Source organism: Tyto alba, unplaced genomic scaffold (assembly GCF_018691265.1).
Source record: "Tyto alba isolate M040663 unplaced genomic scaffold, T.alba_DEE_v4.0 Super-Scaffold_28, whole genome shotgun sequence".
In the NCBI taxonomy this organism is placed as follows: domain Eukaryota; kingdom Metazoa; phylum Chordata; class Aves; order Strigiformes; family Tytonidae; genus Tyto; species Tyto alba.
Genome location: NW_024881302.1, coordinates 12266001 through 12293920, shown reverse-complemented (window position 1 = coordinate 12293920; position 27920 = coordinate 12266001). Strand labels below are relative to the sequence as shown.

The window sequence follows — 27920 nt, the reverse complement described above, 5'->3', positions numbered from 1 at the left end:
AATAACATGCACAGAAACAAAATAGGTTATGAAGATTTATGTGACTGAGGTCCTTTTATCTCACTTTTGCTGTGCTACTCTAAATTTTACTCAGAATAGCACACTGTTTTAACCAATGAATACCTCAAATCCATTCCTAACACCAGCAGAGAAAGAATTAATCTGAACTGCTCTACGAGTGAATTCCAGGCATCCAAATACCTGAGTACCTATATCACAATGTAAGTAGTCCTCCAATTCCAATATTTAGACATTGGAAATTACCATTCATACAATATCATTACTTAAGCGATGATTAAAACAGGGAATAAATACAATAATATAGGTCCATGTTAAAAACCTTCCTGAAAATGCAAAAGTAATTTAATTACCTCATATTGTTCTTGTGTCCCTGGATAGGGCAAAGTAGATCTAGAAAAAGAAATTACAAAATGTACTTATTATACATACTGCTTAAAAGACAGCAACACTGGAGAACACTGGTTCTTACTAGAAGCAGTCTCACTTGCTGCAACAGGCAAATCTCTATATTGTCCATTGCCTGCAATGAACAAGGCAGGAGTGCTGCAGATTAGTTTTGATTAAACTATGTTTTCTTATTACTAACAACTCATTTTCATTTTGAGTTACATAGCCAGTCTTAACTCTGCTGTTCAAAATGTATTAAGGTTTTGAATGCTCTGAGTTTAAAACCTCAGTGTTGTTTGTTTAAAAACAATTTCCTTCCTCTCCTCAACTGTGCAGAAACAGATTATGCGTGAGAATTGTAATCTTCTTGTAAGTATGATTAAATGACAAATTATCTGTCAAAAGAACACATCAATTTTAATTAAGTCATATCAGTGACACTACAGCAATTTTAAGAGTCCTTTTGCATAACATATAACAGAATTTTTCTCTAGCATAGAACAGAGGTATTTACTTCTAACTTTTCAGGAAGAAAAATAGGAACCTTTTCCCTTCCCATATAGGTTATCTGAGAATCTGTTTCTAAATAATTTTTTTAAAGGGCAGTTTTCTTTTTCTCTTTTTTTTTTTTTATTTTTAAGAATGCCTTACGTGAGCAGTGAACTGGTGCTATGTGCAGAAATTTTAAGCTAGCCAGGATCTTCTAGATAATTTAGCTTTGATCCAAATGAAAATTAACTACTAAGGTGATTTTTCATTAGGTTAAATTTTAGCTCCAGAGGGTTGAAACATTTAGGTAGCAGTGAACAAACCTACCCCTTTCAGCAGCAACCTAGTTCATAAATATAAGGTGGATTTTCAGGCTATCAACATTTCCACCCACCAAAAAAATTTCAATGCTGATTTTTCTCAAAGGCAGAAAAGGAATACCCTCCCACTTTCAATCTGCTCTGTTGGGTAACAAAGAGGGTTTCTGTCTTAAGACTGCTCCCCATTTCATGTTAGGGTTAGCAAATATTCTGAGGAGAAATACAAGTCCTCCTCCTTCTTCCACTGGTGCTACATTAAAAGGACTTTCCCAGAGCTATCCATTCCATATATACATGTGTATAAACATACAAGAATAAAACCAAAAAATCATACTCTATAAACTGGAGTCCTTTCTTAATGTCATGTTGTCTAGTGCTTCTCTCTTCCGACACATTGGACATGTTATCCTGAACATCCACTTTTCGGATATGCCACTCCTCAAAAACAAAGAAAGATAAATGTCTGTTAATAAGCAGCAGTTTGCGCTTGGACCAGAAGGATCCAATCTCACATCAACACTAAGTCCACCATACAAAGACGATACCAGCACCACAGCTTCAGAGAACACACTCTGAAGAAGCTTCAAACACTGAAGTGCCCGCAGCAATATAGGTAGAAGCCTCAGGTGAGAACCAACATCCCCCACCTCTGTCAGTGCCCTGTTACACAACACCTCTACAGGAAACCTTTCTTCCAATTTCTACTTTATCTGTGGTTTTCCACTTATTTACTCTAGACCATGCAGAGTCATGTTAGTGAAACTAAACCAAACTACAAGCACAGGTTGCATGCATTATTGCTAAACCAAGCTAAGGTTCCACACTGTTCCCTTTTAATAACTTTATACTTATTTTATTTGTTTGGTGAGGTAGAAACAAACTCAAGACCCTGGTATATTTATTAATAGAACCCAAACCGACTAGAAAATTACCATTAAGTCTAATTCTAGACTATCTCATCATCACCCAACCGCTAAGGCGAAATTAGAAGCAAAATACTACTGCTTTAATAATACTTGCCAGTTGACCAAGGTGGAAATCTTGGAAACTTTACCACTAACAAAGACTACCTACTTCATTTGAAAAACTGAGTTACTTTACTGTCAATTCCACATTGTCAGCTTGACATTTCAATCCAATTTAAGTAGTCTGAATCAATGATTTTTTTTTTCCTCATGCCTTTCATTTACTAGATTTACAAATACTCAAGTTAAACAGGCTAAACCAACCTGTATAACTGTCAAGATAAGGCCATTTGAAGTATGTTTTCACAGCTGCATACAACTGTGACTAATTACAATATAAGAACACAATTTATTTTCACAAAAAAGGTCAGTAGGACAAAGTTTTATTCTGAAAATACTGACATTCATAAAAAGGCTTCTAGCATGAGGAAATACATTTTTTTTGTGAATTACTTTTTGTAGGAATTTACACTTAAAAAAAAATGAACTGTATGCAGTACATTTCTGTTTGTCTTTACGCTAAGCTAAAAAAAAGCCAGTATTTTGTGCCAGGTTACCATTTCATATCAATGATGGAAGAAAGGAAACAAAGTAAAACAAAACCCAAAACAACCCCCATCAAACTCAACAAAAATCCCAAATGAGAATAGAAACTGCCTGGAGATCACCTTTCTCCAAATTATTTGGAATAACGAAACAATCTGAAGAGCTTTCAGCTCTAATAATGTTTTCAAACCTTTCCAAAGCATCTTAAACAAACATGAATTCTACATCATTTCAAGACATTAAGTTAGTCCTATTGTAACACAGTCCCCAAAAGACCATAAGAAAGTGAGTAATTTTAAGGTCACTAAGCAAATTAATGGAAGCACTCCAAGTTCCCTATTTCACCTCACTTCCCATTGTGACCTCTAACATCAGCAAGCTTAAAAAAATAAATAAATAAATAAATAATCAGTCTGTAGATAAATATCATGGGCACCTACAATAATTCACTGATTTAAATTGTTCAGATACTGCTTGTTTAGGTATATAAATAGCACTCAGTAATCTATTCCTCAGAGAGGAAATAAACATGAACACCTTTTGTAACTGCATCATCTTTTATTCCACAGGTTAGTAATACATAGTGTGCTTTTGGCATATATATGAAATACTTCTATTATAAGATAAATGTTTTAATGTATAATAATAGCATATCTATTAAGAAATCTAAATATAAATGCCAAAATTACTGGGCATATGAATATTTTTTATTTACTCATTCATTGTTTAGGTTTCAGAATTCAAACAAGGGCTAGTAAGAATAAGAAATTCCCACACTAACCGAAGACAGCAGCAATATCAGAATATGCTTTCCCACAAAAGTAAGCTAGATATGTAAAACATATCTTAGTCCTCCAAATTAACAACTGACGAAGTAATACCCTGCCAACATAAGAGTCTTGCATACGTCAAGATCTGGGCAAGTATTATGATCAGCTTTACTAATTTTAAGCAACTCCAATACTCTACACCAACTTGCAAAGAGGTGAAATAAGTCCAACACAGTAACAATTACATTGATTTATCACATCTAGCATAAATATTAAAGAATAAATGATATATTGAAACTTGAAGATGTGCAGATCCAATTTCTCCAAAACAATAAAGTTAATGGAAACATTACAAACTGGCAACACAGAGAAAATAGCTAGCAAGTGATGAACATGAAGTGAATGACGTAATTTATTATTCAAAGCAGCTTTCTGTTTGTTTGTTGTTGTTTTTTTTTGTTTGGTTGTTTTTTTTGTTTTTTCCTACTTACTCATTTGCATCCCTAAGATGTTCAGGCAAAAAACTGCCTGTCCTTAACATACTTTGACCATCACATTGCCCTAGTATTTGATGATTTTGTGGAGGATTTAAAATGGTTTCAGATAGCACATCTAACAGCATCTTTCCCATCCAATTCATCCTTAGATCCTCTTGAGCAACCAGAAACACGTGAGACTCAGTTATATACAAGGCAAATAACAATCACATCCTGACTTTTAATGCAATTCATCCACTTTCAAAATTTAAAAAACTCCACATATTTAGCAACAGCTTTTCTCCTCCATCAGCAGGGACTGAATTTAAAACAAACATACACATGTACCTACATTTAGAAAAGTTAAAATGTTACTTTCTTGCTTGTAACTATTACTAGAAAAGCAAAGCCTATACCATTGCTTTACTCTCTGCAATTCACTGAAACAGGGAAGGGAAGAGGAAGGGAAAGGGGAAAACAGTATAGGATCCAGGAAAAAAAAAAAAAAAAAAAAAGGCAGACTAATATATTGGTAATTAAGGTCATAGGCAGAACAGATTGTTCTATTAAATGTAATATTTCTACAACTGCTGTTTCATGACCAATACAAGCTCAATTTAATAAATCTAGTAAAGCAAAAAAAAAAAAGTCTTCCTAGACCCAAGCAAGTTAAAGAACAAATTATACTGTTTTATCTTTATCACAGGCTTTAACTCAGCCTGTTTCACAAAGGCAGAAGCCAAGTGACAAAAAGTGCGCTGCCAGTAGCCAGCATCACCTTTTGTGACAGATGCTGGTCCAGTTACACAAATAGGAGATAGGGAGGAAAAGAGATCTGAGCCAGTTCTGTCAGACAGGAATACCTACACTTTCCTCTTACACAAGGCTACTTATGTCTTGTACTGGTTATTTGCTTTCTTTCCAGACCAGGGCAAGGCAATTTTCTTATTTTCTGTATTTTGGCATTTCTGAGGCATTCAAGGTAAGTTTTAAAGGACATTTACAATATTTAGGATATGCCTGGGTTAATTCTTCAGGCACAAGTGCTTCGAACACAATTGCTAGCCTTATCCTGCAAAACAAATTGATCTTTGGAATGCAAGTCAATAAATTCATACAGAATGCACAGAATTGAGTTTTTCTGTAGAAGGAATACAGGCCTTGGTTACTCTGAAAAAGAAGGTCACACTGCTTAAAACTTTGGACAGTCTAGCCTTCCATTTCTAAACTGCAAATCCAGGTAGCAAGTATCTACAGTTTGCCATGCACAAAAGTTCCCCCAGTTGAAAATTCAATCCCGAAGGATATGGAGCTGGGCAGGACTAATCCTTTCTGCTGCTGCATACAGTTGTGTAGACCGCTTATTTAGAGATGAATGGAGAATAGAGGAAAAATGCATAATGTTATTTGGGGACCAGAACTACTACCACCGGGAATTAATGACCTTCAGCTGACCAAAGAATTCTGTTATTGTTCATCACTGACATTAATGGTTCCAGCTACTACAAATACTTCAAATGAGCATTCTCTGCACCTTCAGGCCTAAATGCTGAAAATAACTGGAAGTCAGTGGTCCTCACTGCACTTCCTTCTCCACAGAGCTAAAACTTAAAAACTAAGTGCAGCGTACAGATGTGTTCTTTTAAGATACAGAAGCATATCCTGTTGCCATGCATCACTGAGTTCACTATTAATGCAATTACTGGGTTACAGGAATCTCAAATTAGATCTCTGTACAATACAAAGCACATTGAAAATTTTATCATGATTGCTGCTAACAGATCTCTCCCAGCCTCGGTGGCTCAGCAGAGTTATGAACCTTGACTGGGGCACAAGTCTAGTGAAAATCACACCAAGCAAAGAGATCCCCTCTTGTATTCTAGCATCAGCCTTCTCCCCCTCTTTATGACACAGGCAGGAGAGAAGGTAACGAACTCAAAATATATCAACTGAGTCAAAAATTAACCCATCATCTACACAATCATATGTCAAAACTTTGAACTGCAATCAGAAACCTGTACATAAAATGAAAACATGAAGCAGTGTTTCCATATAGGAAAGTTGTACTCCAGAAAACAGAAGTTACACCCTGGGTCCTAGAATAAAGGGAATACTGCAAAGAGAACGGGAAAGACTGAAACAAAACAGTAGGAGTGAATATATGACTAAATGGAAGGCAGTTTCTTTTGTCTGGAAGTGAAAGCCCACCTCTGCTGCTACCTCCTGCACCACTAACAGCAGCAACAAGCATAATACATTCAGGTACCTAGATCAAAAAAGCAATACATGTGTATAACTCCCACCGCAGAAGCATGAGAAAGCAGGCCCCTACCTCAACAGAGACAAGTGATAAAAGGAAGTGGCACACATGCAGCTATCCCCAACTGCTTCCTGGAGAGATGTCACGGACAAAAATATCTCCACTACCCCCAGTTCCAATCCAGCCAAGAATCAAACTGGACATCAAGCACCTGCCCAACAGAGAATAAGCTTGTCCCAAAGAAGACTTCTCAAAGCAATTTTATTGCCCATCCTAACCATCTGACAGTTTAAATGAATAATTACAGATAATAAACTACAGTGCAAATTAAAGCATGCCTTACAGAGATTGTAAACTGCTCAACAGATTTGGACTGGCACCAAGAGGAGGAAAGGAAAATAGAAACCTTAATGCAAAATCTTTTTAGACATATCTTCCTTTTAGCAAAGGCACAAAAGATTTAATATTCATGCTCATGCATCACTGGGTGGTTACATAAGACATTTCAAACATGTAACATGCTGAGGGGGGAAACAGAGAAAACACTATGTGACACACATTTCAATAATCTTAATTCCTCTGCTTAATCTAATACTTCTGATCTCAATCACAAAATTCTGTTATGTCAGTTGAAAAAGCCATTTATTAGTAGACATAAGTCAGCTTCAGCTTTTCTTTCTGTAAAGAGAAACAAACTTGATTGTCGTCAAAATGAGATATCTAAATAAAAAAACCCAGAATATACAGCAACTTTCACACCTATTTATTCCACATTCTTTATTTACTTTAACTATTGAGTTGCATCTCCTCCCACTCACTCCCTACCCACAAAATAAGAAAGACACTGTTCAAGCTTTGTTTTCTATTTTCACAGCGTTCCTACATTTTTTTTTTAATCCATGAAAGAAACAGGAGAGAACAAAGGCGCTTTGTAAAGTTGCTTCATTTTCCTAGGAAATTAAAGAGTGGGGCTGAAGAACTTTGGTTTACAGTTCTCTTTGATATTTCAGTAAATAACAGATCCAAAATTCAAACTGAAGAAGCAGCACTCTATCAATAAATCCAGAATTTACATCAAATTACACAAAATTATCGATTTTGATAACTACAATTGACAGTCTGGTGTTTTGGATTTTTTGTTTTGTTTTTTTTTCCTGTAATACAGTTATGACTCTCTGTGACAAAACAGCAACAGTGCTGCCCAACCGCGAACACGGCCTCAACAAACTAAAGAAACGGAAGACGAGTATGTTTTTTTCCTCTAGTCGGATAAAGGAACGCACAGCCAGAAAGCCGAAACGATCGACCCGAGGCGGCACGAGAGAGCCCGGGGCACCGGGCAGACCCCGGCCGCTGCCGCCGCTCCGCTCGCCGCTTCTCCCGCCCAGCGCCGGGGTCCTGGGCCAGCCGGGATGCACCGAGAGAGCTCACACGGCGCCCGCTGCCGTGGAGAGCGGCCTCGGCAAAGCCGCCGGCCCGGCGGAGCGCGGCCGGGGAGCGCCGGGCCCGAGCGGACCCCCGCCCCGCCGCCGCCAGCCCGAGCCTCCCGGCGCCGCTGCTCGCCCCGTGCCGGGCCCGCCTCCGCCTTTGTTCGCGCCAACGGACTCCCGATCGCCGAGGGCAAGCCCTCTCCAGGGCCGCCCGCCGCCCAGCCCAGCCAACTTCCCCAGCGGAACCGACACCGCCCGCGCCCACCCGCCGCGCCGGGGATGCGCAGGCAGCGAGAGGGCCACTCGCCGCCCCTCTCCCCCGGGAGCAGCGAGGCGGCGGACCCCGCCCTCGGCCGGGGAGCGGCCGGCACCCGCAGCGCGGGGAGGGGCGGGAGCGGCTCCCCCGGCCCGCGCCACCGAACGGGGCGGAAAGGGAGCGGGCCGGGCGGGCGGCGTCCCCCGCGCCCCTTCCTGTGGCGGAGAGGCCCCGCCGCGGGCGGCGGGAGCGGAGCACGGGTCCTACCTGCCGCCCAGGCCCACGGGAGCGCAGCGCCGCGGAAGGCGGAGCCAGCCAACCGGGCGGCGGCAACGGCGGCGACAACGACGACGACAGCGGCAGCGCCCCCCCCGCCCCGCCCTCGGCAGCGCCGCCGCGGCCGCCCCCCTCCCCAGCGCGCCCCCTAGCGGCCGGGAGGCCGCGGGCACAGCCTGCGGGCAGCCCGACTAGATTGGCCGGAGCTCTCCCATTGGCTCGTCACGCTTGTTTTGGAAACCCGCACTTCTGATTGGTGGCGGCTGGGAAATTCTTGGCTGCTGATTGGCTGGCTGGCCGGCTAGCGCCCCTCCCTCCTCCCCCGCTTCTTTTTCCTTTCAGCTGGCCGCAGCGCCCGCCCCAGGCCTCTTCAGCGCCCTGTGACTGGCCAAACAGACAAGGCCCGCGCTACGAGCGCGCCCGTCAGCTGCCATCGCCCGGTGACGCTGCGCCGGACAGCCCGACGCTACGGCCCTTTAAGCTTCCCATTGGTTCTCCCGGCAGCAGCTTGACGTTGGCAGCCCACTCGCAGCGCCCCCTGGGAGCTCTCGCGCCCAGTGACGTCATCCGTCTCCCTCCTCCCCAGCTCAGAGGCTATTGCGCATGCGCCGGACCGGCGCCGCTGCTCTGGCCACCTCGCGCGCGTTGGGCGGCGCGAGCGGCCGCTGGCTGTGAGGGAGCGGGAGCGGTCGCCGTTACTTCGAGGATCGGTATCGGGCGCTGCGCCGGCAGCCGCGCTGAGCGGCGAGGGCGCTGGCGGGTGCGAGGCTGGCACCCTGGACGCTGTCCTGTGGCGTGGGGCTTCTGCCCTTCCCCCGCTACCTGAGGTATTCTCCGTCATTCGCCTGGGATGAGTATTTATGAAGCCGGGAACTTGTTCTATCTTTTGGAACTCGCAGAATACATTTGTGAAAGCTCTTTTGTCAAATAATAAAACTGGAGTAAGTGGGAGGCGTAAGGAACGCTGGTTTGTCATTACTTTCTCAGCAACGGCAGCGGCTGCTGGCGCCGGGGCAGCGGGAGCCCCGGCCTTGTGCCGGGCGGCACGTACCCTGCCCGGGGAGTCGCTGAATGACAGACCTGCAACGCGCTCTCAAGTGGGACGGGTTGGGGTTTTTTCGTCTCTTACAGTGGACATAACTGATGTTCTAATGATACCATTTCTTTTTTTTCCAGTAGCATTAGCGATGGCAATGTCTGTAATACAGCTGACCAGTATTTTACAGATATCCCCACAAATAATGTGATAAAAAAAAATTTGAAACACTGAAGTGGCCTGTACGGTAGAACTGCATAAAGAAAAGCTTTACAGGTTTTAATAAACATAGTATACAAATTATACTACCATTAATTGAGACTGAAAGGAATAGAGCTAATGAGTTTATCAGGTGAAGTTATACTGATGGAAAGTTCCCTGATCTGCTGAAGCATACCTCTATTAACCATTGTTCCAGTCTAATTACTGTGGAGGGACTGTAAGAGTAAATTGTTGAAGCTCTGCCTTAAGGCTTTTCCCAGCTCCAAGGGGTGAATTACCTTCAGTCGATATCAGTCATACTGATTCTTGAGAGTAAGTGTGATAATTTAATGGTAGCAGTCAGGTATTAAATTGTTAATGCTTAAATGTATAGAATTAAATTTAGAAGTCCTGTAGGACTCAATGCAAAACTGGGCTTTTGCTTACTGCAGGAACTAAAGGGAGGTGAGAGAAACAAAAAGATTAAAAAAAAATCATGCACAGAACAACAGTTATACCCATGCATCATAAATTGTGAAGTAGACCATAAAAATGATAAGAAGTCTAATCCAATTCCAAATTAGAATTGGTTGAATGCTGAGCAGCATAAAAAAGCAAGCAGTATGATCATTCTCATCCAGAACAACAAACCATTGCTGAGGTAAAATCTGTTAGCTGGTAGTAGCACAATGAAAATCTTAATCCTAGCTGTTAGTCCTTTTGATTTGTAAGTATTACATAAATCATGTTGATGACTTTTCAAAGCCTGCTGTTAGGATTATCTACGTACCGTTTGCCTTTCGGGAATGGTTTGTTGAGAACTCCACCAGTGGGCTGACTACTTTGGGACTGTTTCAGATGTAATACAGGCTGCAAAGGTGAGCCTGAAAATTGCATCAGGTGAAGTTAAATCTCTATACAAATATCTTACCTATCAAACACTTAGAAAACAAAGTAAATTTTGTGTTAGAATTAAGAGGTTATTGAACAAAATGTTCAGGTGTAACAAATTGTACTCTATAAAGCAGCTCTCGAAGCACAGCTGTGTATAGCTTAGTGCTGTGTTTAAGTGGGAGCTGTAGAGTCATGATTTCAATTATAGGTACAAGGTGTGCAGAATACCTTGAGAATGTGGCAAGATAAATAATATAAATGTCTGACCAAGTAAGTTTTTGTGGAAGCTATATATTTAGCTTTTATAGACATCAAATTGGAAGAGGGTAACAAATAATTATTTTCCTTCCTTGATTAAATTAATTACATGATATAATAAATAACTATTCAGAAGAATAGTAGTTAAACCATCTTGAACTAACTTGTCATGAATTAACTGATCAGACTTAATCCTGTTACATAAACTCATTATCTTTCATTTTAAAATACTACTTGTGGAAGCCTACGTAAACTTAACCGATAACTTTTTTGACAATTTCAGGTGCTGACCTGAAAATGAACTGAGATGAAAAATGGAACTTCATTACTGTTGTGTGTGAGAGAGCTTAAAATATTCTTTAAAGGTAATTTGGAAACAAATTTGGAATTTGGAATATGTGGTTATTCCAACTCCATGTGTATTTTGGGAAGGAGATTAAATGTATCTCCCTGAATATTTAAAACAGTGAATTTCAAAAAAGGTATTTTCATAATATCTGTAGACACAGTCAGTTTTGGTCAGAAATTAATATATGTTTTGGCTACTACCAAAGTAAATATTCAACAGCAAAGAATGTATACATAAGGTCTGTGAATACTTCAGCAAGAGAGTTTTATGCAAAACAAGAGTATAAAATATCGAACTCCTTCCATGGAGGCATGCTCAGGAATATTGACCTGAATTAACCAGATTGAAACAGTTAAGCCACATTATATCTTTATGAGAAGAGGAAACTGCAGAATTAAACTGAACTAAATTAGATTATGAACATTTCCCTTCCAAAGGCAAGTGACTTAACCAAAATAATGCCCTTTATTTTAAATAATCATATGTAGAGCAAATATAGTTTAATGTAATTCTTTCTAAAAGTCAGTTTGCAGTTGGTGGGTTTGTCTGGGGTGCCCACACCATTATTGTTCTATTTTCTGCCATTACTTCACACCCCTCCTTTGCTTAGGAACTCAGAGATGAGTGAACATTGCTCTGATGAAAATAGGAATACCTATTGCAGCATATGAAGGAGGACTCCCACAAAAAGTATTGCCCCTATTAGGTTTTATTTGAGCTTTTTTTGCTGGTAGTGATGGATTCTTATTATCTTTGTGATAAAACACTGAGTATTGCGTGCAAGTTATGCTCTCTGTGACATTTTGACTTCTATCATGTGCATACCACACTATTGGAAACTTTAACTCACTGTATTACTGAAACAGCAAAAGTTTTTCCTTTTCAAATGCTGATGAAATGGTACATTGACATTTTCAGCAGTTAATGGTCAAATTACTGGCTTGATGCTTGTAAATAAGATGAACTTCCTTTTATTTTAAAACAGCATTTACATCAGTCTATACTCTTTTTTTGAAAGCCATGCAAGAACAGAATATCCTATACTAGACACTCATCTCTGTAGAAATATTTTTTTGGTTTTTTTTTTGACTTTTTTGTTTATTTTTCTTAAACACCTATAATTATGTACTTACCCTTAGACTTGAGCTAAACAGTGTAACAATATCAAATGGCATGTTGCAGTCATGTTTGTGACTGGGTATGCTAACCACCATGTTCCAGCTATAGTTCATTTACTTTTTGCATACAGTGGTAATGCCCTAGCAGAGAAGTGATTTCTACTATCACTAAGAAATTGACCGTGGTGGAAGGGCAGCAGAGTATTTGGAGAACAACTAAAGGCAAGTTAAACTGTAACTTCTATGAATTGAGCCTGATGTTAGCTATGAATAATTTTAATTTCCATAGGAAACTACTTAGCATTTTTTAAATTATCTTTTTCTTGATTGTTAAAACATTGTTGGAGGTTAAGCCAGTGAAACACCTATGGGGTTTTGCATTGGAGTTAGTGTAGAAATCTATCAGTCATATCCTTTGCATAAAAATTAAGTATTAGTATACAATAGAGGAGAGTATTTTGGTTTTGTTTCGGTGTCTCAATCGTAACCTGCGGCAAATATTAAAAGCTAGTAAACAGTCATTCCCTAATGTCTCGCTGTAACTTCTAGATTGTTTTACTAAATCTGAGATTAATTTTGCCTTTGCAGTAGCAGTCATGGCCCAGTACGCCAGCAGAGGGCATATAGGTCCCACTCCTGTGCTTCCTGGGGTGCTGGCTGGGCCCACCGTTTCTAGCAGCTGAATCCCAGGACTAGCTACAAGTTTATGTCTGACCTGAATCCACAAAAAGTAGGAAGATAACAATTCTTTTAGGCTGAAAGGTTCAAAATTAGACAGGACTTCTTGAATTAAAAAAAAAAAAAAAGTCATTTCAGTGCAATATTTTAACACATAGAAAATAAATGTATTAAGCTGGGAGAGCTGAAATTTGTTAATGCCAGCCACCATCATTAGCATTAGCTTTAGACCTCTGAATAGCCTCCGAGAATAATCATGAGTGAAATATGTTGCAGTGTGATGAAGTTATGGATGACAGGCGTAATGAGAATGTGAACAGAAAAGATAACCATTCTTCAAAATGGGTGACCGGTTAGAGATCATCTGTTAGCCAGAAAAAAGCGGGGTGAGGGAGGGAAGTGGCCAGTTTCTGCTTTTAACCTTCTCTTAAGAGTAGTAAGGGTTATAATGAGCAGGTGGGATATGGATCTAGGTTTTTTTTTTCCCCAGCTAGCTTTACTCTGTAAAGTATCTGAATTATTCAGACCTCTCAGTGTGTTTGGAAACATCAAAATGCACCACCTTGCTTTGGCAGGGGGAAAAAAATGGGAAAAAATGGAGATGTGCTTGTTAGGGGGTCAGTGGTGTTCCAGTTTAGACTGTCTCCTGATGTCATGCACATTTAAACAGGAGGAGTGGCAAAACTGGAACCACATGAAGCCATACCTGAAAGTGCCTCTAGAGCAAGTGTCCAAACCCACTCTTCAAGCACACTGTCCCAGAAATGCATTTTTAATCATTACAATCAAAGTGCCTAGCTAAGATATCCTTCCTAAGTGTTAGTTGTCCAAACTATGTAAAAATATGCAAATAAAACTTGTTGCTGGACTAAAAAAAATCAAGTTTAATTTGTAGAGCTACACAGAGGGCTCTGAAAATATGATTGAAAAATGAAATGGGAGATGTAGGGAATTTAGTATTTCTTGTCTTAATTAATACAGAAGAGTAAATAAATTTGAGAGATTGATAGAAATAAAAGTTCTGTTCTGTAAACTCCCAGTAGATTAAGTTCAGATTTCCAGCTTACTGAGCCTTTGATGCTACACAGCCTTAAGGTCAATCTTTTAAGGTGCATTACCATTTTTTTAAGGAAGTCACATATTTGCAGAATTTCTTACAATCGCACAAATGTATCTGTCTGGACATAAAGGCTATATTTCAACAGGAATCATATATACATTGCTTCAATTCTTGATTTAATGATATATGATCTATTCCAGCTGATCATAGGTAATTTTGGCCAGAGTAATGAGTAGTTAGAAGTTCAGATAGTTCTGCGGGCAGTTCTCACAGCACCTCACTTCCTGTCCAGTGAGCCAAGGACACTTTCTGAGTGTAGAATATATCTTGAAAAATGAGATACTGATTTATATAAATCAAGATACTCTAGGGCTTCAGGGAAAGCACATTATGAAGGTATTAATTTGTCAACTCTCTTCTTTCTGTGAAGCTTTTAATTTTGTTAACATTATGTTACTCTACATTTTCCCTAAAGAAAAGAATACCCTTTAGAAATAATATCTTTCTTAATATTTATTGTGGTTAAGAAGGTTTAAATGTAGCAATCTATGCCCATTTAATTTATTAGATAGTTTTATTCTATTCTGTTTTCTCTATACTGTTGTTTTACTCATTTGGGTGTTATAAACAGGCATTGGAGATTAAGCTGAGGAAAATGACACCTATTTTCTGACCTATTTGCTAATACAGTCTTTATATCACTGTTGTAACTAGCTAACCCATTATCATGAGCTTCAGCTGTTTACATCAGGTCTTAATTTTATCATTTTCTTGTCTGTAACTATGGTTGCATTGATTAATTTAACAATGTAAGGTGTGTCTGATTACTTCCTTTGGAAGACAGAAAATGTCACTGCATCCACTGCTAGCATGAATCTCAGGAAGTGTTTTATTCAATGTGTAATGCTTCTTGTAGCTGTACTTTAGAGCTATGTGTTTTAGTTAGATTTGATATCTTGATTTTTCACCTCAGTAGTGCTGTCCTTATTTGCTTGGCTTTATATTTAGAGGTTAACTATACAGGTGTTCAGTGCTAGAGAATTCTGTTGTAACTGAAAAGATGGAATATAGGTAAAGTGAATTGATCTCTTTTCCATCACAGGTTATATGAGGTTTAAATCTGCCCATAAAGAAGATGGGGGAGGGGAAAACAGTGGTTTTTAATCTAACTCAGTTAAAGAAGTGTGCTTTAGCAAATAACACAGGCAGAACTGAAGAATACCTTTCTACACAAGGAGACTTCCCTGCCAGAATAGCAAAAAAAAAAACTTTTGTTTTTAGCTTTGCTAAGATCTAGAAGGTCTCAATCTCTCAGTAATGTGAAAGCTAAATTAGCGTGACTTGTAGGAGCATACAGTTAGTAAGAGTTGTCTAAGAGAGGCCCAGGAGCAAGGTGTATGCCGACTCTGCTGTCTTTGTACATACTTGTGTCTGCTTTAGCAAGTGGACTAGTCCCAAAGAAGCCCAGTTGTAGAGCAAAAGTTGTGTTGATGTCAAACTCTCAGCACCGATGCACATTTCTGGGTGTTTACTTTGGAATAGCTTTAGTCTGAGCACATGGGTTGAATGTAGTGGTTGCAGCACACCTTCCTGTCTCATTTTACCCCAAAGGAATCCAGGTCACATGCTCTGAGATGATTCTATAAAAGGAACCAAAGCACAGCACATGGGGCTAATCAATTTGGCTCACTTCTGAGCCAAACTAAAATGCTAAGAGAGACACACTGCCAGTTAGATTACTTTTAACAGGAATTATCTCTCTGAAGAAAGTTTTGCAGAAGACCTTTGCATAAACAAGCAGGGATCAAGCAAGATTTTTTCTTTTTGCAGTCAGGTATCCTAATCACAAGCTAGAGTGCCACTGGTGTATGTTTCTTTCTCTGTCACTAAATAAGAGACACTCATTCTTTTCACAATTTCAACAAAAAGAGAAGAGGCATTAGTTGCTTACAGACCTCTAAACAGGCAATCAGTTTATCTTTTTCATAGGTGAGCTAAGTAGGTTAAATATCGTCAAAGCCTCTAAACTGTATCTCTCATATCCTGAAAGCTATTAACACATCAGCACTGTGTTTCCCTGCAGCCTTAGGTCAAAATGGCTAAATGTTACACCTCTCTGCCTTGCTTAACCATATCCGTGTTGCTAAAATGGAAAGTTGCCAGTCATCGTATTGGCTGTTATGAATTCTTAACACTTTCTATATACTATGGAAGAAGCTCAGGCCCTTCACATAGAGAACCAGCCACCACAATGCTCAGTTATAGACTATTACCTTAAGTCCTGCAGACAGTATAAGCAGTTACTTGTCAGTTGATCTTAACTGTCATCCTTATTTCAAAAGGTCAGGCAGTCCTACGAAACTCAGGTTTATAAGCATTAGTAAAAATGACAAAGTATTTTCAGTCTGACTGAATGTAAGGAATTCTTCAGGTTTACCTCTGACATATTCCAAGGAATTGGAGTTTCAAGTCCTTAACAGTAGTGTTTACTTTATATCATTCTACTTCATGTTGGAGAACATGCTGAAAAACATAATCATTTTAATCAGTCCCCTGAAACCTAGTGAAACAAAAGCCACATTACAAAACTAACAATTTTACACATACACTGGAAAAACCTTGAATGAATTAAAAAAAAAACTTTAAACAAGGAGTGACCAGACTTGACTAGGTTCTTTCAAAGAAAATACTTTTGACAGAAGAACAAAGGAGTATGTAGTTAGGATGGATTAGAACGATGCATTCAATCTAGCTTATTTATGGTTTTATATTGCTGAACATCAAACTGATTTGAGGTTTTTCTGTTTTCTTTACAATCATTAATGAAATACAGGATTCAAAGTACAACTTTTTCAGAGGGCAGGGGAGAGAAGAGTCTTCCCAGCATCCCAAAACACACACATACACGCACACTTTTCCAGATGAAGTTTGCTTGTAGAATTCACCTTTTATTCCTTCCTGGCAATCTTCATTTCAATTCTCGAATTCTTTAGAGCAACAAACTGTTTTAAAATACAAAAAGAATAAATAAATATAGCAATCTTTTTTTTTTTTTTTAATGCAGAAATTACTGACAAGTAATGCTGCTGTGTATTAAGAATTATAAATGGGTACAGAAATATTTTGGCAATGTGTAGATCAGTCATCATCAACAGTCATTTCACTAAGTGATCTAGACAGCAACTGAAACTTTAAAATTGTGTCAAAACTAGGTATTAGAAACCTGTATGGTTTTCTTTCGATTTTCTCTTTTTATGGAGAAGCAGATTCTTTGCTTCCGATCAGAAAAAAAACCCAGAATACTTCATAACTGAGATTCTATCAGAAGAGAAATATTTTAAAACAGTATTTTGTTTTTTTGTCAAACTAGAAGTGTTAGCATTTTAAGGAAATCACATAAATAGAGCAGAAAAGCATGAGAATCCTTTGGATGGGGCTTTGAGCAACCTGATCTAGTGGAAGGTGTCCCTGCCCATGGCAGTAGGGTTGGAACTAGATGATCTTCAAGGTCGCTTGCAACGCAAACCATTCTACAATCCTAGGAATGCTGCCATAGACACCCTAAGAAAGTATTTTCTTTAAAGAATTATACATTGCATCCCTCTGTCCAGCATCTTGATATTCAAGCCAGTATGACTCTAAAATTATAAAATCTCTGGGATTTAATTGATTTACCACTAAAGTTGCTATATAAACTGGAAACTATATCACTGGAAATTAGTGATTCCACAGGGAATTATTCTGAAGAAATTAATATCTGGAAAAATAAGGTTAACGCATTTTCTTCATATCTGAAAAAGTCAATATTCCCCAGGGGTTTTATATATATACATATATATATACACTGCTCAGGAATTTGGGGAAGCAAGTGTAAACTGCTGTGCTACTGCAGCCTAATTTAGTAGTGCTGACATGACTGCAGCTGTGAGCCATATTGTAAGCAGCTAGGTATATACAAATCACTCCTATAAATACATGCAGTTTCAGGAGTGGTAAGAGTTCCATGACAGTGGACTAATACAATATACTTGGTTTCACAGAATTCTGATTCTGAAGTATGGAAGAGAATCCAAATGAATAGGCAGTTTACAGTGGCCATTACAAATAATGGCACTGATGGAAAGGCAAGACCTTACACAACAGTCTTAGTCCCCATGGGTATTACATGGCAGGATGTAGGATACATTAAGTAATGGAGGAATGTTTTTAGGAAACAATTGCAGTTGCAACAGAATTGCACTGCCATTAATATAGAAGTTGCTACAACAGGCAGAGTCCTGTTGTTTCTCATACCTTTGCGCTAACAACTTTTAAGTTTTTTCATGGTCTTTTAATCTGTTTTATAAATCCATTTTTGCATTTCTAGCCACTTGTGCTTCCACAAAATTTGAGTTTTGAGCTTGTATGCTGTAAGAATCAAAACAAACCTTAGATGGTTGGGTTTTTAATTTGAATGCTGTACTCTAAAATGTGGCACCCCACCCATTGGCTGTATACAAAAGAAGGTTTTAAATTGACAGGAGAGTTAACATTCTTCCAAACCTCAGTCTGGAGCATGTATAATTATTCTAAGTCATTGTTAGAAGCTATTTTAAAAGGAAATGTTGCCTGCCTTCCGAGGTTTTTCTATATACATGTAGTTTGGGCATGTCAGCCTTTCTTTAAAGCTACAACATTATTATTCTTGATAGAATAAGCAGCACTAGCACACTTCAAAGTACAGGAAATAAGCAGTTAGGCTTTTCCAAGTTTATATCTCCACCTTGCCACTGACTTTGTACAGAGCTTCAGTTATCCCTGGTCTCATTATTTAAATTTGTAAAATTGAACTTTCAGTTTTTAAATTTGTGCAGCTGTTGCAGTGATTATTTGTTTACATCAAAATGTGCTTTCTTCTGTAGACTGATGAATCTCAGGTGTTAGATAGTTTTATGCATTTTTCTTTGTTACCATTTAGAGACAGTAGGAATGTACTGGTTTAACTTAGGACAGAACCTAACCTGCAGTGAGTACTGTTTACACTTTATTTATATTTTCTCAAGACTAAAGTTTCTCTGGCTGTCAGCTGAAACATTTTAGTATTGAATTTAATGCCATTTATTCTTTTCTCAAAGGCCTTCCCAAATTATTAGCTGTAACAAACATTTTAATGAATAAACCACCTTTTTCTTGCTGGGAAAAAGATTGTTTTTGTTAAATTTTTTTTTTACTATAAAAATATGACCTACTTCAAATGTACATAGACGCATCTTACTGTAAGTCAATCAGTTTTAAATATACCCTCCCCTAACTAGGCTATACTATCTTTACTTCTGGTGCCTACTCTTGATTCACTTTTTTTCCAGCCACAGGCCCCTTACAACACATTCTTTTGTTAACAGGACAGGAAGTTCCTTATCTTCTAAAATTGTGTGACTCTAAATTTAATTATATGCCTTAAGCAGATAGAGAATATGCCTTGCTCAAAGAGAAATTACTTGGGCTGGTACAAGAAATTTCAGGGCCGATGGCATACAACTCAGATGAGATGATCTGACCTTCAACTCTTGTAATAAATTAAAAGTGACTTAAGTAACCAAAGAAGAAAAGATGATGGGCAGAGGCCAAAACAAAGTGATGAAAGACAAAATTCAAAGACCAAAAACAATTGAAAGAAGCAGCCTACCAGTACGCAGTTACACTTGTTTCAATGGTGACCCTTCTCTAAGGGATTGTGCTCCTCAGTGTTCTCACATAGGTTAAGTCCAGTATTTTAAGTAAAATTAGGACTGCTGCAGCTCCTCCTCTTCCTTCAACTTGCAGTCATAATGATCATAAAAGGAGGCACTTAATTCCAGTCCTTCCAGTTATGGGGTAATCAGATAATTATGCAGATTACAGAAAACTAAAGGGGGGATGCAATATATGTGCTGTGGTACAAAATATTTCTTTCTTTATATGAAAGAAAGTGATTGTTTAGTGCTCATTATTTAGTGCTTGCTCTCTGTCCATAGGAAGATGCATTCCCTTTCCTGTGATCAGGGGTGAAGTCATTACAGAGAATTAACTGCTTTGCTTTACATTTTAATTCTACTTCATTGCATGTATATGCAAAACACATCTGCACACATCCATAGGCAAGCTGTTTTATCTTTCAACAAAAATTAATAAAGCAAAAATACTATTTGATCAGAAGTGAAGAAAATTAACCTTCAGCAGCATCTCAACACACAATTACCCTTGAACATCCATGCATTTGAGAGAGTGATGTACAGTAGTGACTTCTGTTTTTTTAAATAAATACTATACAGGTATTTACTTTGATGGCTATCCGAAAGAACAAAAACTAAACAAAAATTCAGTATAGTATTTTACAGAATAAATATTAATTAGAATTGCTTATATAATTAAGTTTGGGTATCCCTCCCCTTCACCCTCCATTCTAAATAAGACTGACACAAGCAAAGATTATCTGTTACTGGCAAATCCTTCCTATGGATTATATGGTGCATAAACTAAGAAGGATTTATCTTCTTTCTGAAAAAGCAAATAACTAGAGCAACATTAAAACAGTCATGTGGCATTAAAGAATTCCAAACAGAATTATGAAATTAAAAGGTTAGGATTCTCACAGCAATATCAAATCAACATTAATTTTAAGTATGCAGATCTTACCTGCAGACCACACATAACATTCAGAACACTCCGCGTATCTTACCTGCAGACCACACATAACATTCAGAACACTCCGCGTATGCATTACTGTTTTGCTCTGTGAAGTAAAAATGTCAAGTATGCATAAGCTGTTTATTTTAAAAGATAATCTGAATATGGTCAGCATAAAATTTTGTATGCAGCACCATATTATTTCTATTTTTTGGGGTGCCATAGTCACAAAACAAAGCTAGACAAAATGTCTACCATTCAGTATAATTTAAATAAAAATGCTTAAAGTAAAGTAACCATCACGCAATTAGAATGTGCTCAGTTTTACACCATAAAATGATAAAAATATATTTACTATTTACCATCTGAAAGATTTTCATGATCACTGTAAAATGGCTGTTTGGGAATATGTCCGTTTATTTCTACAAACTTGGAAAGGCTAATCAGTGAAAAGGGGGTAGTTCATGGCATTTGATGTATTGATTTTTATGATGGCATCTCACATGCAGTTAAAACTTTTTCTACTTTATACATAGGAACAAGATTCTTCATACATGTTATTTTAAAGCATACAGCCTCTCTGTGTTTAGGATGGTATGAACTTTATTAGTTACAGAACCTGTAGGCAAGAGTTTTTCTCAGTGGCTCTCTGAAATACAGCAAATACAATATCACCATTAGGAATTTGTTTTATTTTAAACCAAGGAAGCAATTTATGCATTTGGATCAAGTCATCTTCCTTGTATTAAAATAAAGCAAACAACAACAAAAAAAAAAAAAAAAAAAAAAAAAAACAAACAAACAAACAAAAAAAACCCAAACAAAACAACCAAGGTTTAACACTGCCAAGTCCATTGGTGTCCCAGTTTTCAATTTGTACAATGGAAATTATGCCACATTTCTACACATCTTTGAAGACTGAGTGAACTCTGTAAACAGCGTTCAGTATCATCATCTTCCCTGAGCACTGTCATATTTACAAGGTACTGGGACTTCACTTCAGCAGCTACCTTCAGACTCACCTGTTTTCTTAGCTTTTTCTGACAATGAGTCTACGTGTCTTCTGCTCGTAAGTGTCCTGAACATGTCTCCTCTTGTCCATAACTGATCACTTTTAAGGACATATAAAGCCTATAGAATCATAAACTCTTCCTTAGTTTTAGGAAAAAGTATTCTTAAGCCAGTAATTGATACTGCAAAGAAGCATAAGCTTAAGTCTTTATAATTACAGGATATATAAATGGTTCTAAATTGTTTATATTATATAGTATCTATGGCATTTGTTGCCTTTCAAATGCAGTAGAAAATAGGCCTGCATAGAAAACTTCATAATATGTTTGTCACAACAGCCCAGATTTGAGAATGCATTTAAATTCTCACCTTTTCTTGAGATATGAGAGTCCTCATTTCTCCCTGGAAATCAAACCAACAGCTAGTGGCTAAACAATTGCAGTTAAGCAAACATTTTACGGAACATTGACCTGCATGTTGTGCACTTATACTCTGTGCATGCTCCTCAGCAAATGGCTATTACATCTTCTAGCTGATTTGGAAGTATCTGGTTTATTTCAGGTAGCACAAATAATGATGTTAGTGCTGACAGTTCTCTGATTCAATCACTCCTCATCCCAACCACGCTGCAAAAGCAAAGAGTAAAGATGGGAAACAATCCAACAGCAAAGAAAAATATCCAGAGCCTGCTTGACAAGTGACACATACTCAGTTCTTCAGCATTGCTGAGCCCCTTTTTGATCCCACATGTCTTGAGATACCAGATTTCTGGTATTCACTTCTCTCTTACTTGTAAGTTCTCTAGTAAATCCCAACATTCCCATCCCTCAGTACTTCCAGGGGTTTTTTGTCTCTCAACAATACAATCAGTAACTTCCCAGTTCCCAAAGCAGCCTGGGTGCCATTTAAGCTGTTTAAATATAGATGGCTCTTGTGCTGATTAGCCTGGAACAGACAAGGGCTACATTCTACTCACCTTTCCTTTGATGGGACATGTAAGTTAGGGGGTTTATCCTCTGCCAAGTGTTCAACTACCACAAAACTCTTCACAGCTGTGGAAGCAGACATCATGAACAGAAAGGTCATGAAAGCAAGCTGTAATACAAGCAGACCAGACCAGTACGATGTACTACTGACAGGATGACAAACAAAACAGCAAGAGGTGAACAAATAAACAGGTAAGAAAAATCTGCATTTTATTTTTAAGCAATTTAAAACATTTAGAGACAATGAAGAGCCAGTAGACATACTAAAAGGAGAAAATAGAACTAGAAGAAGATTCAGAACTGGTCAGCAAGGACAAAGGCATAGACATGGAATTTCACAACAGTGAGTTAAAATGGTAGGAAGGTAGTTCTTTTTGAAAAGGGCACTGCTTCTGTTTATGACAAAGCCGTCTAGATAATAAAAGTAGGCAAACAAAATCTCAACTTTCTGAGTTCAGTACAGATGATTTTCCCTGTGTGTTTGCATAGCTTAGTTGGTGATACATGGAAAAAATAATTATCAATGAATTTGTTATTGCAGAAGAACAGGCCTACAGCCTTCCCTGCCTGCAGGGCATAGTTTCATGAAAACCTTTAGGCAAAAGCAACAGTGGTATTGGAGTCTCTTTCCCTGGCAGGGTAGAATTGCTATTTTGAAGCTATCTGCTATCACATCATAAAATCGTAGAATTGCGTAGGTGGTAAGGGACTTCTGCAAGCCTACAGTCGAACTTTCTACTCAAGGCAGGTCCCATTAAAGTAGGTTGCTTTGGGCCATGTTATGAATATCTCTTAAGGATGGAGTTTCCACAGCCTCTCTGGGCAAGCTGTTTCAGTATTTGACCATTCTTTGTAAAAAAATAATAAAATAATTTTTTCCTACATTGAATTTCCCGTGTTGTAACTTGTGGTCATTGCCTCTTGTGCACCTCTGGGAAGAATGTGGCTCCATCTTTTCTACATCCTTCCATTAGGAAGCGGTAGACGGCAGTATGACCTCCCCTCACCATCACCTTCTTTAAACCTGTGCAAATCCAGCTTTCTCAGCTTCTTGTATGTGATGAGCTGCAGCCCCTTGAATAGTTCGGTGGCCTTCACTAGCCTTGCTTTAGTAGGTCAATGCCTTTCTGAAAATGAGACACAGAACTCCAGATGTAGTCTCGCAAGTGTCAGATAGAGAGGAAGAATCACTTCCCTCCAAACCTACCAGTTACACTCAGCCCAGAATGCAGCTGAACACTTTTGCTGCAAGAGCACACTGTTGACTGACATTCAACTTGTCCACCATGAACCTCAGCTCCTTTTCCACAAAGATGCTCTCTATTCAGTCAGCTCCCAACCTGTCCTAGTGCATGGGGTTATGCCAACCCAGATGCAGAGCTTTGTATTTGCCATTGCTGAACTTCATGAGGTCCCCAACAGCTCATTTTTCCAGTCTGACTAGGTCCATCTGAGTAGCAGCCCTGCCCTCCAGTGTATCAACCACTCCCCCAATTTGGTATCACCCACAAACTTGCTGAGAAGTCACTCTATCCCATCATCCCAGTCATTACATCAGCCATTGCAAGAATCCAAGTTGATGTAACCTATATAAAAGCAAGCAAGTCAAACATCCTTCCAGAGTTACGCTAGAGATTTCAAATTTTGTTTTACAAAAATGCAAGAGTTGCACTGCTAAGTCTCTTCTTCTCTAGATATAAAGAGTAGCCCTAGGTTCCACAGGAAACAGGCCCTGGATCTTTTTTTTGGGTGCAAATGCTGACATGTAGAACTTGACTTACAGTATGTAAGAGATCTTCTGGAAGGCAGAGATGACTGTCAAAACTTAAGAGCTAAGCAAGCCAGGAATTTATAGAGTCCTTCCCCAGAATCTTCCAGTCTGTGGCTTTGCTTAAACACAGACAATAAATTTCCATATCATAAAAATGGACAGAGCTGCATCAGTATATACATGGTACTCCAGGAACATACTTGCAATCTTGTTATTTGCCTGGGTGATTGTATGCACAGGATGGATTTTGTGCTGGCAGCCGTTATACTTAAGGAGCAGAGGGTAGAATCTGGAACAGAACAAAACCAAAAAAAAAGACAGATGAAAAAAGAAAACTGTAGGAGTAATTTAGCTCCTCTGCATACATTATAACTGTAAACCAGTTTCAAGAACATTTATGTAATAACAACCTTTCCAGCACACAACTGTCTGTTATGGGCAGCGACGCACTAGCACAGTATTTTTGCAGAATGGACAGAACAACATTGCTGCCAAAGGGCATATAAAGGACAACACTACAAACACAGTCCTCAAAATTCTCTTAGAATATATTATGCTACTTATAGGCTTACTAATACCAAAGACATTACAAGTTATACTATAGGCTGGTATAGTCTTAAATCAAAGTTGGATATTGTTTTGTATGCTAGAAATAGACTTGAGGTAATACCAAGTACATTGGAAAATATTATAAAATGGCTTAGCAGAATGTTTTCTCATCTGCATGTGGACCTTGTCTCTTCAAACTATGCTTTATAACTCTAGTAGTTTTTGGAACAACATCCCCAACAACAGGAGCTGAAGAAGACTGGTAAAGAAGAAGCATTGGTCATAAAAAGGTACTAAGAGATGAGGGAAAGACTTGAAAAAGAAAGCCAGCCAAACCTCTAAGAATGGGAACAAAGGCACTGAATGTTTCCAAATAAATGTCTGAATAAGTAAGGCTGGTGGTTTTTTATGAAGACAACAGTGATAAAGAAGTTGATTGTGTATTACTTGGACATTCAGTATCTGATGGAACATACACTTGTAAGGGATGTGTTCCAGGCCAAACCTGTGTCCCAATCCAATGTTTAGGAAAATGTGGGATAACTTAGGGACATTTGCCAAGTATAGCAATCAAGTAAATACAGTCAGTTGACTTACTGCTGGGAAGCAGCTCTTCAGTTCTAATTATTCAATACCTTCACAGTGAGGCACGTGTTTTCTTTCATTATTTTCCTCCAGGAGTCAGTGCCACAGAAGAACTCAATCTGGGACTTAAACTGGGGTGCAGAACACCAAGGTGCAGTTTCCCAGCTCTGCTACAGCCATCATACAACACCCTGCGCAAATCGCCCTGCCTCCATTCCTGTCTCCAACAATGGGAAAATAATTGTTTCACCATTCTTTATTAGTTCATTAATTCAGTGGGGCAGCAAATATGTCATATAGGTTAATTTTCACATGCTTAAAGGAGTAGGATCCTAATTTTGTAGGACAGATACCTACAGACCCTAGTACTTGTATACTCATCATCATTACTACAGATCTTCATAACAGCTAAATGCGGAGTATATATAAATTTGACCAAGGTATGTGGTGAGTGCTTTTTCATTTCTCAGTAAAAATAACTGCTTTTACTAAATAAAAAGTGTCAATGGAACCAACTTCTACTGCTACAAAAATACAGCTTTGCAGCTGTTTAGTCAGCAGTAAAATATACTGTTACACTGCTTTCAAAATCACTACCTTCACCTGCTCACAGGGAGGTACATAACTTGCACTTATATTAACCATATTTTAGACCATTCTAGCACTTTCCATCACTATTTTAACATTTATAATTAATTCACTATAATAATAAATACACTCTATCAACTTCTTGCATGTACAGAATCACAGATGCTGAGAAACCAGGCTTTTACAACTAACTTAGCAAGTTTGCCCATAATACTGTTGTGCTGTGAGAACGTTCCTCTGTCCAACTGTGTCTCAAATATATTAATCTATTCCTCTGATTTTAAAACAACTTAGAGCAACCATTGAGCACATGCAGCCTTGTTTGAAAAAGTATATTTGAAAAGCAAATGCTTCTCCTTCCTCCTGCACAGCTCCAGTTGACAAAAAATTAATCAGCAAGAAGAAAAATGCCATTTGTCACATACAACTTACACCAGTTACCAAATGCTTCAAGTAAAAGAAAAGGAACACTACAAAAAGCAAATATGATAGGTCTGCACTGCTACATAAGTTTTTATTTAAAAATATAAAGGGAACTTTAAATCTCATTTAAAAAATAATCACTGTATCATTGTAATCCTTATTAACTTCCCATCTGTTAGTAGTATATTTTCTAAACCATATGCTATGGCAATTAACTGGACAACCTACCTCCCCCTCAGTAAAAGTATTTCCTATCAGATTTCTCTCTCTCTGCTCCAAACTCAGTAGATGTTCTCCTTTGACCTTTTACTACAAGTTGCAGGAAACAGAACTCCTGACTTGCATTCCTTACTTCATCACTTCATAGAGTTTTTGTCACTTTGCATCTTTGTCTACTGACAGAAGCAGCTGTAGTCTGAACATTTAAGTCTCACTTGTTTTTTCAATGGTTTTAAGATTACTTTCCTTCCTTCATAGAAAAACATCCACTGCACTAATCCGAATTCAAGTGCACTAACACATTGCATCAGTCTCCTGAAGAACAAACATGAAATGTAATTCATGTTGCTCCCGTGGATACTGTTTTCATTGTCATATCCAATGGTATGCTGGATGGGATACTGTTCAACTGGAAGTTTCACTAAACAGCTGTTGAACACTATTAAAACGTTCTAATAGGTGTGACTTATTGACCGGAAGAGTCAGTAAACAAATGCAGTATAAGTGACAGTATGAAAATAGAGTAACAGTAATTAGCAATGTGACTCCATGAGTAACAGGAAAATTGCTCTGACCCAGTTGATGGCAGTAGCAATAAAATCTTTTTGTTTTTTACAAAATCTATCCCAAATAGATGGGGTTTCTATTATCACTTGTACATTACCAAGAGTTCCCAGGGTCACTAACAACATATCTTGTTGCCACAGATCCGATTTCATTAGTATTCTAGTCCATCTCTTTTGGGAAAGATGGTGGTAGCTGTGCTGTGCTACGTTCGTCAGACCCAAAAGCCGGGACGGAGGGACCGGCTGGCAGCGTACCAGAGCACGGTGTATCAGAAGCCACTCGGCATCGATCAGCGGGAAGCCACGGTCTCACAGCAAGCCTCCAGCAGATTTCGTCCCTTTGCAGAACACAAGCTCTCGAGCTGGAAACCCTGCTTGCTTCTGGTTTGTCAGGTTCACACCATGATCCTTTTTGCTTGTTCAAGCAGCATGCACAGTTCTGACTGGGCTAACATTCCATTCTGGTGTTCTGCATGTAGTTGCACAAAGGTCTATCAGGTGTACAAAGGCATATCGATATCCTACCTTAAATTGATGTGCTTCCACATTTATCCCACGCTACCCCAACTTCAGTGCCAACACAAACATTTCATAAACTGTGGATTAATGAGCGCATAACAAAATCAAATCCAATCTGTCTGCATGCTTTTTTCTTTTGGAATCAGACTACATATGATTTTTTACTTCTCTTCTGACTATAGATGGATGATGTAACACATAAATCAGAGCATTTTAATGCAAAAGTAGATTTATCCTTCGGTATACACATGAAAAACCATTTTATTTG

The 27920-nt window shown here is 38.6% G+C and overlaps 1 protein-coding gene and 2 long non-coding RNA genes across 5 annotated transcripts in view; 1 reads left to right on the top strand and 2 right to left on the bottom strand.

Moving 5' to 3' along the window:
* Window positions 1–8288, bottom strand: part of ZC3H7A (zinc finger CCCH-type containing 7A) — a 30131-nt gene extending 21843 nt beyond the window's left edge. The window contains exons 1-3 of one of the 3 annotated variants that reach the window (XM_032983623.2): window positions 8188–8288; window positions 1552–1655; window positions 372–411 (exon numbers count right to left, since the gene is read on the bottom strand). In XM_032983623.2, coding sequence (XP_032839514.1) covers window positions 372–411; window positions 1552–1619 — 108 coding nt within the window. In that variant the 5' untranslated portion in view covers window positions 1620–1655; window positions 8188–8288. Of the gene's footprint in view, window positions 1–371; window positions 412–1551; window positions 2617–8187 lie in introns of those variants that run through there. The other 2 variants (XM_042798593.1, XM_042798592.1) reach the window with 2 other exon arrangements.
* A 279-nt stretch (window positions 8289–8567) lies between these two features.
* Window positions 8568–27009, top strand: LOC116959380. The gene is made up of 4 exons (XR_004405812.2): window positions 8568–9023; window positions 10869–10950; window positions 22499–22624; window positions 25431–27009. It is a non-coding gene; the product is annotated as an uncharacterized LOC116959380 (long non-coding RNA).
* Window positions 15185–20196, bottom strand: LOC116959381. The gene is made up of 3 exons (XR_004405813.2): window positions 19456–20196; window positions 16064–16792; window positions 15185–15430 (listed from the first exon to the last, which is right to left on the bottom strand). It is a non-coding gene; the product is annotated as an uncharacterized LOC116959381 (long non-coding RNA).
* Window positions 27010–27920: the final 911 nt, after the last annotated feature.